Raw genomic sequence first — 14,696 nt, forward strand, 5'->3', positions numbered from 1 at the left:
CCTTTATCTTTTCTAATAACTCACAGTCCAGGAAGAGGGTAGAATTATGAAATGGGACAAATCAAATCAAGAATATAAGGCTTAGAGATGACAGAAATTTAAAAAATAATGTTCATTTGTCAAATTTATAGACTACCTTATTGGACTATGAGGTCCTTTGCACAAGAAGGTTGAAATTAGCAAAGAAGACTAAGCAGAGTGGATACAGGTTTTGTATACTAAGAAACAAAACCAGATGAATTCTTTATATGCTTTGGTATCAACAACAGCAGAAGCAGAATGATTCTTCTCCCCCTAACCGACCAAGAACTTCATTTAACCTTTAACAAACATAGATTTATCTTTGTCATTCCTTTTTTCTGTAATAGCTAAGACTCCCATTTTTTTTTTTACCATTATCTAAGCTCCCTACTAAAAATATATGTACCCAAGATAGCAGAGAAAGAGATAAGATTTTAAACTACAAATCTCTAAATGTTCAAAAGCCATAAAATTAAAGCAAAATTCTTTATCTTCCACTAAAATTTCTATAAGATTAAAGAACACCAAGCACCCTTACAAAGTTAACTCTCTGCTTATTTATCTAATGAACAAGAAAGAATAACATGAAAAAATATGTCAAAAGATAAGACAAAAAACTTATTTAGGCCAATGATTTAACCTATTTTTCATAAAGCCCACTTTGCCAGCTGTGTGGAATTCTCCACTGGCAACAGTCTCTTCCTGCTCCCTTTTCGCTCTTCCCTGTATAACAAAGGATGAAAGCCTTTTTACCCAACTATATTACCCAAACTTTTTTGCTACCAGGGTCTATATATAATTTAGGCTCTACCAATAATACTCACTTGCACCAGATTTGGAAAACAGAGGGAGACAGAGTTCATTTTTTTCTCTGGCCATGGAGGCAGCTAACGCATAGGCTTTGGCAGATGTGAGTTTTGGCAGTACTAGACATTGTATTTGGAGAAGGCAATGGCACCCCACTCCAGTACTCTTGCCTGGAAAATCCATGGACGGAGGAGCCTGGTAGGCTGCAGTCCATGGGGTCGCTAAGAGTCGGACACGACTGAGCAACTTCACTTTCACTTTTTACTTTCATGCATTGGAGAAGGAAACGGCAACCCACTCCAGTATTCTTGCCTGGAGGATCCCAGGGACAGAGGAGCCTATTGGGCTGCCGTCTATGGGGTCGCACAGAGTCGGACACGACTGAAGCGACTTAGCAGCAGCAGCAGCAGCAGACGTTGTATTCCAATGCGAGTAAGCAGCTTTGGGACTTTGAGGTAACTATGACATTAGTAATGATTGCCTGTAGCCTCCAGAAGTACTGCCAACAAATAAAGTTGCTATAATAGGTGAACAAAAGGTGAGTGGCCCAGAGAAACACACGCTGGATAATCAGAGACTCTCGATGTCAGAGCTTAAGCTCATTTAGACTAACCCTCATTATTTTATAGATGAAAACAGTCCCTTAATGGTCAAAAGTTCATGTTTCTCAATATCCTTTTACTGTACTTTAGAACATACATACTGCTTCCAATTAGTTTCCAAATAATCAAATAGTTAAGGCGTTCCATTAGCATATCCGTTAGCTTCCCTTGTGGTAAAGAAACTGCCTGCGATGCAGGAGACCTGGGTTCAATGCCTGGATTGGGAAGATCCCCTGGAAAAGGGAATGGCTACCCACTCCAGTATTCTAACCTGGAGAATTCCACGGACGGAACTGATAGTCCATGGGGTTGCAAAGAGTCGGATGTGACTTTTACTTTCACTTTATCTTCCCTGGTGGCTGATGGTAAAGCATCTGCCTGCAATGCGGGAGACCTGGGTTCGATCCCTGGGTCGGGAAGATCCCTGGAGAAGGAAATGGCACCCCACTCCAGTACTATTGCCTGGAAAATCCCATGAATGGAGGAGCCTGGTAGGCTACAGTCCATGGGGTCGTAAAAGAGTTGGACACGATTGAGCAATTTCACTTTATTAGCATATAACCAGGTAAACCTGGTGAAACATATCCCATCCCAAAATGAAACGTCTTGATTCTTACAGCTACTCCATTTCCCTGTTTCCATTAATGGGAATCATCCTGAAGTAATTTTCTCATTTTATTTTTACCTCCTGAACCCACATCAATGAGCCTTTTGTCATTACCACTCTCCAATGAGACAACTTTCGTCAGTCACTTGTTGATGCTTAGTCACTAAATTGTGTACAATTCTTTTGCTAACCCATGGACTGGAGCCTGCCAGGCTCCTCTGTCCATGGGATTTCCCAGGCAAGAGTACTGGAGTGGGCTGCAATTTCCTTCTCCAGGGGATTTTTCTGACCCAGGGATCGAACCTGGGTCTTCCACACTGCAGGCAGACTCTTTACCGTCTGCACCACCAAGGAAGCTTTTAATCCAGCTTTATTCCAATTCTTGATGTTCCTCAAATACGTAAACTGCTTCCTCCTGAGGGTCACTAATACTTTCTATTCTCTTGCTTTGGAAGCTGTTTTTCCAGGTTTTCTCCTAGATCTTTACATTATTTGCTCCTCCATTTTCTGCCTATGGCAAAAGCAGTGTTCTCACCAAAATCCTCCTCTTCCCAAGCACATAGGAAAACTACATTTGCCAAACCTACTGCAAGGGAGACTAGGAAAAGTGACAGAGTTTTAGTCAACTGAACAGTGGCAAAAGCCATGTCTTATCCCTAAAATATTTTGCATAATTTTCCAAACTTTCTTCCTCAACATCCAAAGCTAGAAGCAAAGGATTTCAAGTTGCTGAGGCCACAATGTGGAAGAACCTGGATTCCTTAGTCACTGCTTGGAGGAAAGCCATTCTAGAGAGCTATCTCAAACTCCGAGTGGGTGAGAAACAAATTTCTATTCCAATTGGCTACTGAGATTTTGAGGCCAGCTGCTGTTGCTTGGTTGCTAAGTCGTGCCCAACTCTTTGTGACCCCCATGAACTGCAGACTTGTGACAGCTGGTAATAATTACCTTGACAATACCTTACTCAAGTGGAATCTCTTTAGAGAAGGCTTCTCTTACCACCCAATCTAAAATTGCCACTCACCTCTCAATTCAAACTCTAGCCCTGTTTTTTTCTATAAATAACTTTTGAGTCAGTGAGTCAAAGTCGCTCAGTTGGGTCTGACTTTGCAACACCATGGATTGTAGCTCACCAGGCCCCTCTGTCCATGGAATTTTCCAGGCAAGAATACTGGGGTGGTTTGCCATTCCCTTCTCCAGGGAGTCTTCTCGACCCAGGGATCAAACCCAGGTTTCCTACATTGCAGGCAGATTCTTTCCTGAGCCACCAGGAAAGCCCTTTGAGTGTATTTAAATATTTATTTATTTTTTTAAGTTAATCTTTTCCCTCGTGATGAGAACTTTAAAGATCCATTCTCAGATTTCCCTGGTGGTACAGTGGATAAGAATCTGCCTGCCATCTACTGTAGAGCACATGGAAATCTGCTCAATGTTATGTGGCAGCCTGGATGGGAGGGGGGACTGGGGATACCTGAATGACTGAGTCCCTTTGCTGTTTACCTGAAACTATCACAACATTGTTAATCTACTATACCCCACTACAAAATAAAAAGTTAAAAAAAAAAAAGAAAGAAACCACCTGCCAACGCAGCAAACACAGATTTTACCGCTGGTCCGGGAAGATTCCACACGCTGCGGAGCAACTAAGCCCCTATATCACAACTACTGAGTCCGCGTGCTGCAACTACCGAGGCCAACACACCTACAGCCTGTGCTCTGCAACAAGGGGAGCCACTGCAACGGGAAGTCTGCACACCAAAGCTAGAGAACGGCTCCTCCTCTCCACAACCAGGAAAGCCCGTGAGCAGCAGCGAAGACCCAGCACAACCAAAAAGGCAAAAGATCCATTCTCTTCCAATTTTCAAAGATACACTACGGAATTATTGACTAAGGTTACCATGCATGAGCTACATCCCTATGACTTCTTTATTTCGTAACTAGAAGCTTGTGGCCTCCACCCACCACCTCTGGCAACCACCATGAGTTTGGTGTGTTTTTTAAGATTCCACATGTAAATGAGATCATACGGTATTTATCTGTTCTGGGTCTGACTTATTTCACTTGACTTGTTTATAGTTTATCGTTCCCATTAGAATGTAAGTTCCATGAAGGCAGGGACTCTATCGTACTCTCTACCATATTCCCAAAGTCCAGAATAGCACCTGGCTCATTATTACTACCACAGGTAACATTTGTTAGGAGCTTGCAATGTGTCAATCTAAGTAATTCAGAAGTAGTATTAGATACTGGAATGACAGAAAGACTATAAATGTGCTTTGTGGTAAAAAACAAAAAAAAATTAAGATAGAAGCCCAGCCATACAGGTTCTAAATAAGAGCTGTCAATAACCTGTCTAAATACAAAAATGCTCTCCATGGAGATGTGCCTTCAATCCCAAGCTGTCCTACATTTGAAAAGTTCTAAGAACAGAGGAGATAAACAGTATCATTTGTTAAGTTTTTTGTGCCAAGAACAGCTGATGCAGACCCATGCATAGCAACTCCGGACTTGAAAGCAAATTTGAGAGACAGAGCAGGAAAGAGCACCGTGCCTGAACAGGAAGCACGAGCACCATAAAACCTAAATGAGTGCTGTGAAGCCTGGGAGCAGGGCTTCAGCGGCCTTGACAGCTGCACCAGTAGCAGCAGGAGCAGCAGGAAGTGCTTACACTTCAAGCTTCCCAAGTCATCCAGGGAACACAGCAACCCACCTGCAGGAAGCCTTCCAACAAGTACGCCAAGTGAAAGTGAGGGTCTTAATCGTCAAAGTGTTAGTAGCTCAGTAGGGTCTGACTCTTAGCGACCCCATGGACTGTGGCCTGCCAGGCTCCTCTGTTCACGGAATTCTCCCAGCAAGATACTGGAGTGGGTTGCCATTTCCTTCTCCAGGGGATCGTCCCAACCCAAGGATTGAACCTGGGTCTCCTGTATTACAGGCAGATTCTTTACTATCTCAGCCACCAAGGAAGCCCACAATTATGCCAACTGTTGTTAAAGACAAGCAGAAACAAACCTGAAGGATACGAGTTTTCTGTTGATTATTCGTCATTCTTCTTGACTTGGTCCTTTCCACTTCGTGCCTATGAACCCATCCTCGAAGTTCATGATTTAACCTATAAAATAGCTTAATTGATTAAACATATTTCATAGAAACAGATGTTTCACCTTTGATTGGAAAGGAATTTAATCATGTTCTGAGGTTCCAAAGAGCATTCCAAATGCCTAATGATTCAATATTCTTTTGACTTAAGAAAGCGAAGACACTTAATGTTAGTTGCTTTTAATGACTTGCATTTTTATATGGTAGTCTCCTCAATCATGAGTTCAAAGCTCAAAAAAAATTCATAGCTAAATACCTGCCAAACATAAATACTAAATGCAAAAGTTTTTCCACAAAAAAAGTATTTCTGTTTCTGCTCTTGGACTATGTACTCACAAATACTGGAGAGCACAGAAAAAGTCATAGGACTCATGCTCTTTGGGGAGAAGAAGAAGAATCAATCAACTGCTCAGGAAGAGAATGTTAAAGGTACTATAATCCAAATTTTCCAAAACTGAAAAAAAAAAAAAATTTTAAGCCCAGTTCAAATATAACTTCCCTTTATTTTTCTTACTTTTTAAAGCAGTTGTGGAGATGTCAGACTATACTTACTTTTCTACACTTGATTACTACATACCACACACACATATACACACAAAAACTGAAGCAGTTTTTAAGGTGTGAAGATAGGATCCAAAAATCACAGGAAAAAAAATTCAAGGGAAGAGTAAATAAAGAAAAATACACTAATGTGAAAGTGATTCCAGAATCACATATCTTCAAATTACTACCTTCCTAATTTGAAGGAAAAGGTACCTTCTAATATGAATGTTACCACCTGCAAATCTAACACTTACCCTGAATTTTTATATTAATATCATTCTTTAGTTTTCAAATAAGACATATTTAAGCATACAACTCCCATATAATCACATAATAGACCCAATACCCCCTTTATCAGGTTGGTGGGGAAACTGAACAATTGATATGCCTGCCTATGGTTATGCAAGAAATAATTCAGAGTTTTCTCAGGTATTTGGTTAATCTGAATTAGTATCTGTCTAGGTTCCACAGCTAAGCACAGGAACCCAATCAGCTACATCTGTAACAATCAACAACACTCACCTGAGAGATTCTGTTGTGTTTATCAGGGGCTGACAGGGAGGCGGAGGAATATAGAGTAATGGTTCTTCAGTTAGCACCATCAGGGCTTTGTCATTTGAAACAGAATGGTCATATCTGAAACATAAATGTACAAAATGTGTTGCCTTGTGTCTTATATTCCTAAGAAGAAGTCTGCTATAAGAAAGTCATTGCTAGTATTGTTTTCATGGAAATAAAAATATAAACCAGTACAGTCCTCCTATACAGCAGAGAACTATATTCAGTATCCTACGATAAATCATAATGGAAAAGAATGTTAAAAAGGAATGTGTGTGTACACACAGCTCTAACACAATACTGTAAATCAACTATACTTCTATACTTCAATAAAAACATTTTTGTAAATATTTTGAATAGAACATACTGCAAGCAAGAAGTGAATGTGATTTAAAATGCTGCTGCTGCTAAGTTGCTTCAGTCGTGTCTGACTCTGTGTGACCCCACGGATGGCAGCCCACCAGGCTCCCCCGTCCCTGGGATTCTCCAGGCAAGAACACTGGAGTGGCTTGCCATTTCCTTCTCCAATGCATAAAAGTGAAAAGTGAAAGTGAAGTCGCTCAGTCGTGTCCAACTCTTCGCGACCCCATGGACTGCAGCCCACCAGGATCCTCCGTCCATGGGATTCTCCAGGCAAGAGTACTGGGGTGGGGTGCCACTGCCTTCTCCGTGATTTAAAATGGAGGGAAATATATACCATATAGCACAAACATCATTTTGCAATTTTCTAAAGAGATTATCACGGTACTTCACATTTACTGCCCAATTATTAAGTACTTAAAACTAGAGATATAATGATAACACACAGTTCACGTCTTCAATGAACTCAAGGCATACTCAGTGATGCTGGAACACAAGAGGTAACACAGTAAGAAGTTAAACTGGGGGAAAGACCCACTGATGGGTAGGAAAGACTTACAACCGACAGTGAAGTATTATGTAACCAGGACTGACGTTTGTGCTCCTTCTTAACACTGTGATAAGAGAACTGAATAGTCTCCTTAAAAGAGTGTCTGTGTATATATCCCAATGTTCATTACAGCATTATTTGCAATAGCCAGGAAGTAACTTAGATGTCCATTGACAGATGAACAGACAAAGAAGTTGTGGCATATATATACAATAAAATATTACTCAGCCATAAAAAGGAACATGTTTCGGTCAGTCCTAGTGAAGTGGATAAATCTAGAGCCTGTTATACAGTGACGTAGGTCAGAAATAGAAAAATAAATACCATGCATTAATGCATATGTATGGAATCTAGAAAAACCAGTACTGATGAACCTCTTTACAGGGTAGAAAACAGACTCTGGACACAGTAGGGGAAGGAGCAGATAGGACAAACTGAGAGAGCAGCACTGAGACATGTACAGTGCGATATGTGAGACAGACAGCTCACGGGAACTGGCTGTGCCACACCGGGAGCTCAACACGGTTCTCTGTGACAGCCTGGAGGGTGGGGGAGGCTGGAGGGGGCAGGGGGAGCTTCAAAAGGGAGACATATACATACTTATGGCTGCTTCATGCTGTTGTATGGAGGAAACCAAAACAATATTGTAAAACAATTATCCTCCAATTAAAAATAATTTTTTAAAAAATATCTGTCTGTGGTAGGGGAAAGGAAAAGCATAAAATACTTGGCAGGAGAAAAGTAAAAGCCTTGAAAAGTTAAATATTAGAATCAGGGAGGAATCCCTAATAAAACACCTGACTGACATTAACCAGTTATTCCATTAGCTTTAAAAAATATACTTTCCTAATCATCACAGTGATCTATATCATGTGAATTCATATCCAGAGTGTGATATAGTGAGCAAAATGTGGGCTGAAAATCCTAATCAGATCCCAATCTGAGTTGAGGATATTATTGCTATTTATTCCCGTCAGTCTGCTATTTTAACCTTTCTTACTAAGAAATCTGAATTCTGTCTTGAATTTCTTTACATATAATACTCTGGATTTAGAAAACTAGATTTATTAAAATTCAAAAAGAAAAACACAAAATTGGACATGGCTAGATTTGTGCTTTTCAATCAACAATAGATATTTTTTGAAAACCAACTATGTGCCAAATACCGTGCTGGGTGATAGAATTCCAACAGGGAACAGGGAAATGAAGTCCAATCCTCCATGATCTTGATGGAGAAGATGGACCAAATACAAGAAAACAAACACATGGAATAAATCCAAACTGAGGTAAGAGCTACGAAAAAAGCCTATGGTTGAGAGAGAAAACCAAATGACAATGTCTACTTCAGATAAAATGGTCTGAGAAGGAGATGGTATTTAAGACAAGGCGTAGAGGATGACAAGAAGCCAAACCTATAAAAACTGGGGAAGAGTGTCCTAGATAGAGGCAGGTGGGAAAAGGGAGGCTTTACGGAATTAAGGAAAACTCACCAGCGGATAAGTTGTAAGCAAGTGAGGGAGGCACAAGATGTTTGGTAAGATGGAGACCAATCATGATAAGGAATTACTAAATGTAAGAAGAAGCCACAAAAAGGTGTTAGGTAGAGAAGTGATATATTTTTAATTTATACGTATCCCTTGCTATTGTACCAAAATCAGTTTTGATGGAGGCAAAAGGGGAAGCTGGGAGACCAGTCAGAGTGGAAGACCACTCTGCCTTGTGCTTGGTAAATTCTCTCTCAGTTAGGAGAGATCAATAGCAATCTGGGCAAGAGCTAAAGATACTATGACTAAGGTGGTGGCAGTGAAGATAAAAAATGAACCAATTCAAGATAATGTTTGGAAAGAATATCAATAGCACTTGTTGAAAGGGAGGAACCAGGGTTTCTGGCTTGAGCAACAGAAACGACGAAGCATGCTGTACAGAAGTGGGTGGAACCTGAATATGGAAAAGGACCTAGAGTTTCACTGTGCAGGTGTTAAGTTCGAAATGTTAAGAGAAGTGAAGGAACTACTGGATATATGACTTTGGAGACTCAGAAGTCTGGGCAGGAAATCAAAGAGAGTCATCGGGATATACAGAAATGGACTGTGTGCTAAATTATGGCATAAAGGGAAAAAAAAGTTCACAGTTCTATACGTTAGGATTTGGATAGAAGAGGAGCCTACAAAGATGAAGCAGAGCCAATGAAAACAGAGCAAACAAAACTGCAGCAATACTAAAGGAGAATACTTCAAGAAGGAGTGATCTATACAGCTAAATGCTGAGGAAAGATCAAGATAGAGAGTTTTCACTGGACTGACAATGCTGAAATCACTGGCCCCCTTGACAAAAATAATTTTTGCAGTGTGGAAAACTAGATAAAACTTAAAGGCTTCTAACTACGCCACATACAAGTGGGAAAAAGCAACAGCAGAGGGTATATACACCATTCTTTCCCGCAGCTGTACCAGAAACATTCTTGATGCCCTTTCTTCTGCCTACTGGGGTTGTTATTCAGAATAAAACAGCAATTGTGGTACACAGGTAATGAACACACACAAAAGGAAATCAGCTCAAATTAGCTGTTGAGGGAGAAGAAAAAAACTCTGCCTTGTACTTGGTAAATTCTGAATGCTTTTAAGAAGCCAGAGGCTGTTTGCCACACTAAAAAAAAAAAAAAAAAAACCACCTACTAAGACCAAAGATCTTTATATATGTGTTATTTTAAAATCAGGTCTGAATACTCACAAAAATACAAACACTGAAGTCAAGTTCATCAAAAAAGTCTTCAACTACTTTTGAAAATATAAATCTGATTTATAATTTTATTTCCATGTGATAAACTCTAGTAATGATTTCTGCACATCTGTGCTGACTGGCTTTGTTCTATCAGCCAAAAATATTTTTTGGAAAAGGAAACAAAAAATCTGATAGGAGAAATATTATATCAGGAAAGGGACTGCTGCTGCTGCTGCTGCTAAGTCGCTTCAGTCGTGTCCGACTCTGTGCGACCCCATAGATGGCAGCCCACCAGGCTCCCCGGTCCCTGGGATTCTCCAGGCAAGAACACTGGAGTGGGTTGCCATTTCCTTCTCCAATGCATGCAAGTGAAAAGTGAAAGTGAAGTTGCTCAGTGGGGTCCGACTCTTCGCGACCCCATGAGCTGCAGCCTACCAGGCTTCTCCATCCATGGGATTTTCCAGGAAAGAGTAATGGAGTGGGGTGCCATGGCCTTCTCCGAGGAAAGGGACTAGGTGGAATTGAAGAGGAAAGAGAAGGGAGAACATAAGCCAACATGCAATCTGGAAACAACGATATCCACACTACGCCTGAGATGGTCAGAGTTCCAGACTGCCTGCAAACCATTCCATACCAATAGAAAAAATTTCAATAAATAAATCACTGCAATAAAGGGCAGTCTTAAGGAGCTACAGCTAATGAGAATTCCTGGAATAAATACTGGTTCTGGCTGATGCCTTAGAAGTTGATGCCTTCATCCAAGAAGCCCTGATTTATACCTGACATGCTGACATAATTATTACACTGGTACAACAGTACTCGTAGCTGAAGCTCCAGTCTTTGGCCACCTGATGCAAAGAAGTGACTCATTAGAAAAGAGCCTGATGCTGGGAAAGACTGAGGGCAGGAGGAGAAGGGGACGACAGAGGATGAGATAGTTGCATGGCATCACTGACTCGATGGACATGAGTTGAGCAAGCTCCAGGAGATGGATGGTGATGGACAGGGAGGCCTGGTGTGCTGCAGTCCACGGGGTCGCAAAGCGTCTGACACGACTGAGCAACTGAACTGACTGACGCTAGTACTAGCCTTCATCATTAAAAGCCTCTCAGTGTGGTTGACAGATTACATGGTCATCTTATACACCACACATTTCTAAGACTGAAAAAATATATGCAGTTAATTATTAAATGATAGACAAATGTAATATTATAAATTACGAGATTAGAATCTACTCCTTTTTTATTTGAACCAGTTGTCATAACTCTTCTGAAAAAATGAAACATAACATAAAGTAAGCTGCATTAAAACAAACACACACAAATGTTATGGCTGAGTATAAATAAACCACCTAAAAATCAGTTTAAAACAAATTCATACTTGGTGCTTTCAAACGTTTCACAAACATTTTTTGGTATCTGTTATTTAGTATATAAAATAATAAAAGAAAGAATATCAAATTAATGGGCGAACACCTAAATCTACCAAATGGCTCAATAATAATCTTAGGTATTTCGATAGAGACTTGCATACAACCAAGAATCAATAATCATTTCCATTTTTTATTAAGACCAGTAACCTATTAATAGATTATGCACAAGCAATGGAGGCTCTGGGTCAAGGGCAGAGAGATGGCTTGCACTTCATGCATTATTTTGAAAGCTGATAAATTACAGCCTAAAAGTCATTCAGACCTCTAGTTAGAGCTAATACGATCAAAGGACTATGCTTTCCATGAACCACCATATTATCTTACTCTAACATGGATAAGTAACTGAAAGCTTTTATTTATTGTAGTTTGAAAAATACAAAATATTTTTATAACGCTTACCTGAGCAGTAATTTCAGGTGTCTAATTCCATTCTATTTTTAGCAACAAGCTATAAAACTTAAGTGGCATACTCTCAACTCTCATAAATCCAATGGCTATCTATGAAAAATGTAACTTTTGCTGGATCTTACATAGACAACAACAGAACTCAAAATTACAGCATATGCAAGGCTAACTTGGAAAAATTATTTAGTAAATTAAAAATACTATTACTGTTAAACTCCAGTAATGTTCAGGGAGACTTATACAATCACTAAGATCAGTATTTCAGAAGTATGGCTAATTTGGGCATGTAAAAAAAAGGCAGGAAATGCTAGGTTTTCCAACATCTATCACATTCTATGTTGCATTACAGTTACTACCATAGAATTCTTTGGATCATCTGCCATATTTAGTGCAGTATTTTGCACACTGAAGATTCTTAAAAAAAGTGAATACTAGCGTTTTTTTTCAGGAAGACTAAATGAAGACAAGCCTGAAGGACTATGGTAATACTCTCATTAAGTGGTATGGGTGTAACAGTAAAAATCAGAAGAATGATTCCCCTATGGCCTTTGGCCTTGTAAAACCTTAAGAGAGTTAAGAGTAATCAAATCTTTAATGATTTTCAAGCATTATTCTGTGCCATGGTTGCCACACTATAACCTCCCTTTGCCTTGTAATTCAAGGACCTAGCTCCACTTGACTCTCATAAAAATTATAAATCACCCGGAAATGTTTATCAAAAACATTTCTGAAAAGGGCCACTATAACCTTCTTCTACTTGCCATAGGTAAAAATTATATTTTCATACAGTTGTCTTTACTATTTCCAAACTATATGGAAATTTATGAAGACAGAATTAAATTATAACAAGAAAAAGAGATTCAATAAAAATCACAATAAACAAGTATAAATGGTTTTATCTAATAACTGCAAATGGGTTCAGCCATATCATTCCACCAAATCATACCCATCACAGATGATATAGTAACAAATATTACACTATATATATAAACATATGGCAGTAAAATAACTATATTAAAGCACTACAAACAATATACCATGTGTAATATATAATGTATGTGTTTCAACGCATATATTAGTACACACAAACTGAGATTTTAAGGTCCCAGCTCTACAAGAATTCTAAAACTGGGACACTTTTTAAAAAGGAAATTTACCCTTAGAACTGATCTTTGTAAAATTTATGAACATCCTTGTAACGTGTTTGCTCTACTAGTTGAAATTGTGTATAAACAATTCAGATATAAATCTAACCTGTAGCTGTTTTTCTGGATGATGTCATCCGATGTGTCTTGCTCCTCTTTAGCAGAAAATCCTAGAAGATGCCTCCTTTGATTTGTAGGGTTCACACTAGGATTCATTCTCTTGGAATCTTGTTCCAACATGCTGAAAATGTTAAAATGTTAGCAAATAATTGAAAAAAAAATTTGTCATACATATGCATGCTACGTTTAGCTCTGAAGCAAATCAGAATTCTGTACACACAGCAAGAATACTAGGTATAGAGGCAAGTCAAAACAGCTTACTGATATGGTCAAATCCCTAGCTCGGCATCCTATACATACATGAAAAACAATTTTGAAAATAATTTTTCTAACTATAGAAGTACATTATTTATAAACTGTTTTAAAAAGTCAGTATTCTATATGCTTTAAACTATGAATACATCCCTGGAGAAGGACATGGCAACCCACTCCAGTATTCTCGCCTGGAGAACTCCATGGACAAAGGAGTCTGGGGGGTACACTCCATGGGGTCGCAAAGAGTTGGACACAACTGAGTGACTTAGCATGTGAATATACACATATATATAAAGTAAAAATAGGTCCAATGTACATATAAACAAATTCCAAACTCAGATAATAACTAGAATAAGAAGTCTTCCTCGATGCTTCAGATTGATGTTTTCAAAGAAGAAATACTTCAAATAAAACAGGAATTATTCTCTTTATCAACAATCAAATTCACTAGATTTTCACCATCCCAGAAGGCAGGCTATCAAATAAAGTTAACAGAAATTTTTTAAATGTTGATTTACTCCTTTCTCTTCACTCTTCCTAAATCTTTCTGTATGTATCTGGGGCAAACATAGATATATATTATTGCAATAGTTATTTAACACTTTTAACTAACTAATTAAGGGCTTAGAAATCTGGCTCATCGATATGATATCTTGTGTGTTTAATTTTACAGTGCCACATATATAACTTATACTAGTCAAAATCTTCTTGAAATTCAACACAAAAGGAATTTCCCTAGGGAAGCACAAAAGAAGGGATACCAGATTCTATTTAGAGGGATGAAGTGTAGGAAGGAAATAAGGCTGATGAGAGGGTCACAGTTAAGGGCCCCGAGATTCTAAGAGAAAAGGAGTTCTTTAGGGTGTAGCACTTTGCCTCCAGATTTGGAGAAAGGGATGTTAGGTGGAAGGAAAAAGCATGCACATCACTGTAGAATCTTTTCCTGATGCCTTGTTATATTCCCCATTCTCTCCAATCCTTCACTCCTGGAGTCAACATCATCCAGTTTCTCACATGGTGTGCCGTGGCGCGCAGGCACACTACAGACTCTTCAGAGGTGTACCACCAAATGATGGTCATGGTGTAAAATCTAATTTTGCTACAACTGAGGCTCCATTTTGTTACAACTGTATCTTTCAGAAAGAATGTTCACCTGAGTGGTCAGGAACAGTATAAACCCTGCTACAAATGGGATAAAAGGCTGTGGAATATCCCACTAAACTTATGAAAACTTAGCCTGGTGAGTATTTTAGAAAACATGAGATAAGCAGTAAACAAAAACAATTTTGTAGGGAAGCCAAATGAAGAGTGTGATGATAACTGTAGAATGTGTTTTTTCTTTTCGAACCTTACATTTTGGAAAAGGGTTTATTTTTTAATCCTTTCAAGGGTGATGCCAAAAAGTCTACTTAGGAAAGTAAGCCTAAACAAAATCAAAGGTAAAAACTTTCCCCTCAGGACTTCCCTGGTG

The 14,696-nt window shown here is 39.0% G+C and overlaps 1 protein-coding gene across 1 annotated transcript in view; it reads right to left on the bottom strand.

Annotated features, from left to right (window-relative positions):
• The window catches only part of ATF6 (activating transcription factor 6), a 234,783-nt gene that overhangs the window by 143,205 nt on the left and 76,882 nt on the right, over positions 1–14,696 (bottom strand). Inside the window, exons 11-13 of the mRNA XM_044944907.2 lie at positions 12,960–13,091; positions 6,202–6,315; positions 5,050–5,149 (exon numbers count right to left, since the gene is read on the bottom strand). Of these exons, the coding sequence (XP_044800842.1) occupies positions 5,050–5,149; positions 6,202–6,315; positions 12,960–13,091 (346 nt within the window). The remainder of the gene's footprint in view (positions 1–5,049; positions 5,150–6,201; positions 6,316–12,959; positions 13,092–14,696) is intronic.

The sequence above is a fragment of the Bubalus bubalis genome, chromosome 6, assembly GCF_019923935.1.
Source record: "Bubalus bubalis isolate 160015118507 breed Murrah chromosome 6, NDDB_SH_1, whole genome shotgun sequence".
Lineage (NCBI taxonomy): Eukaryota > Metazoa > Chordata > Mammalia > Artiodactyla > Bovidae > Bubalus > Bubalus bubalis.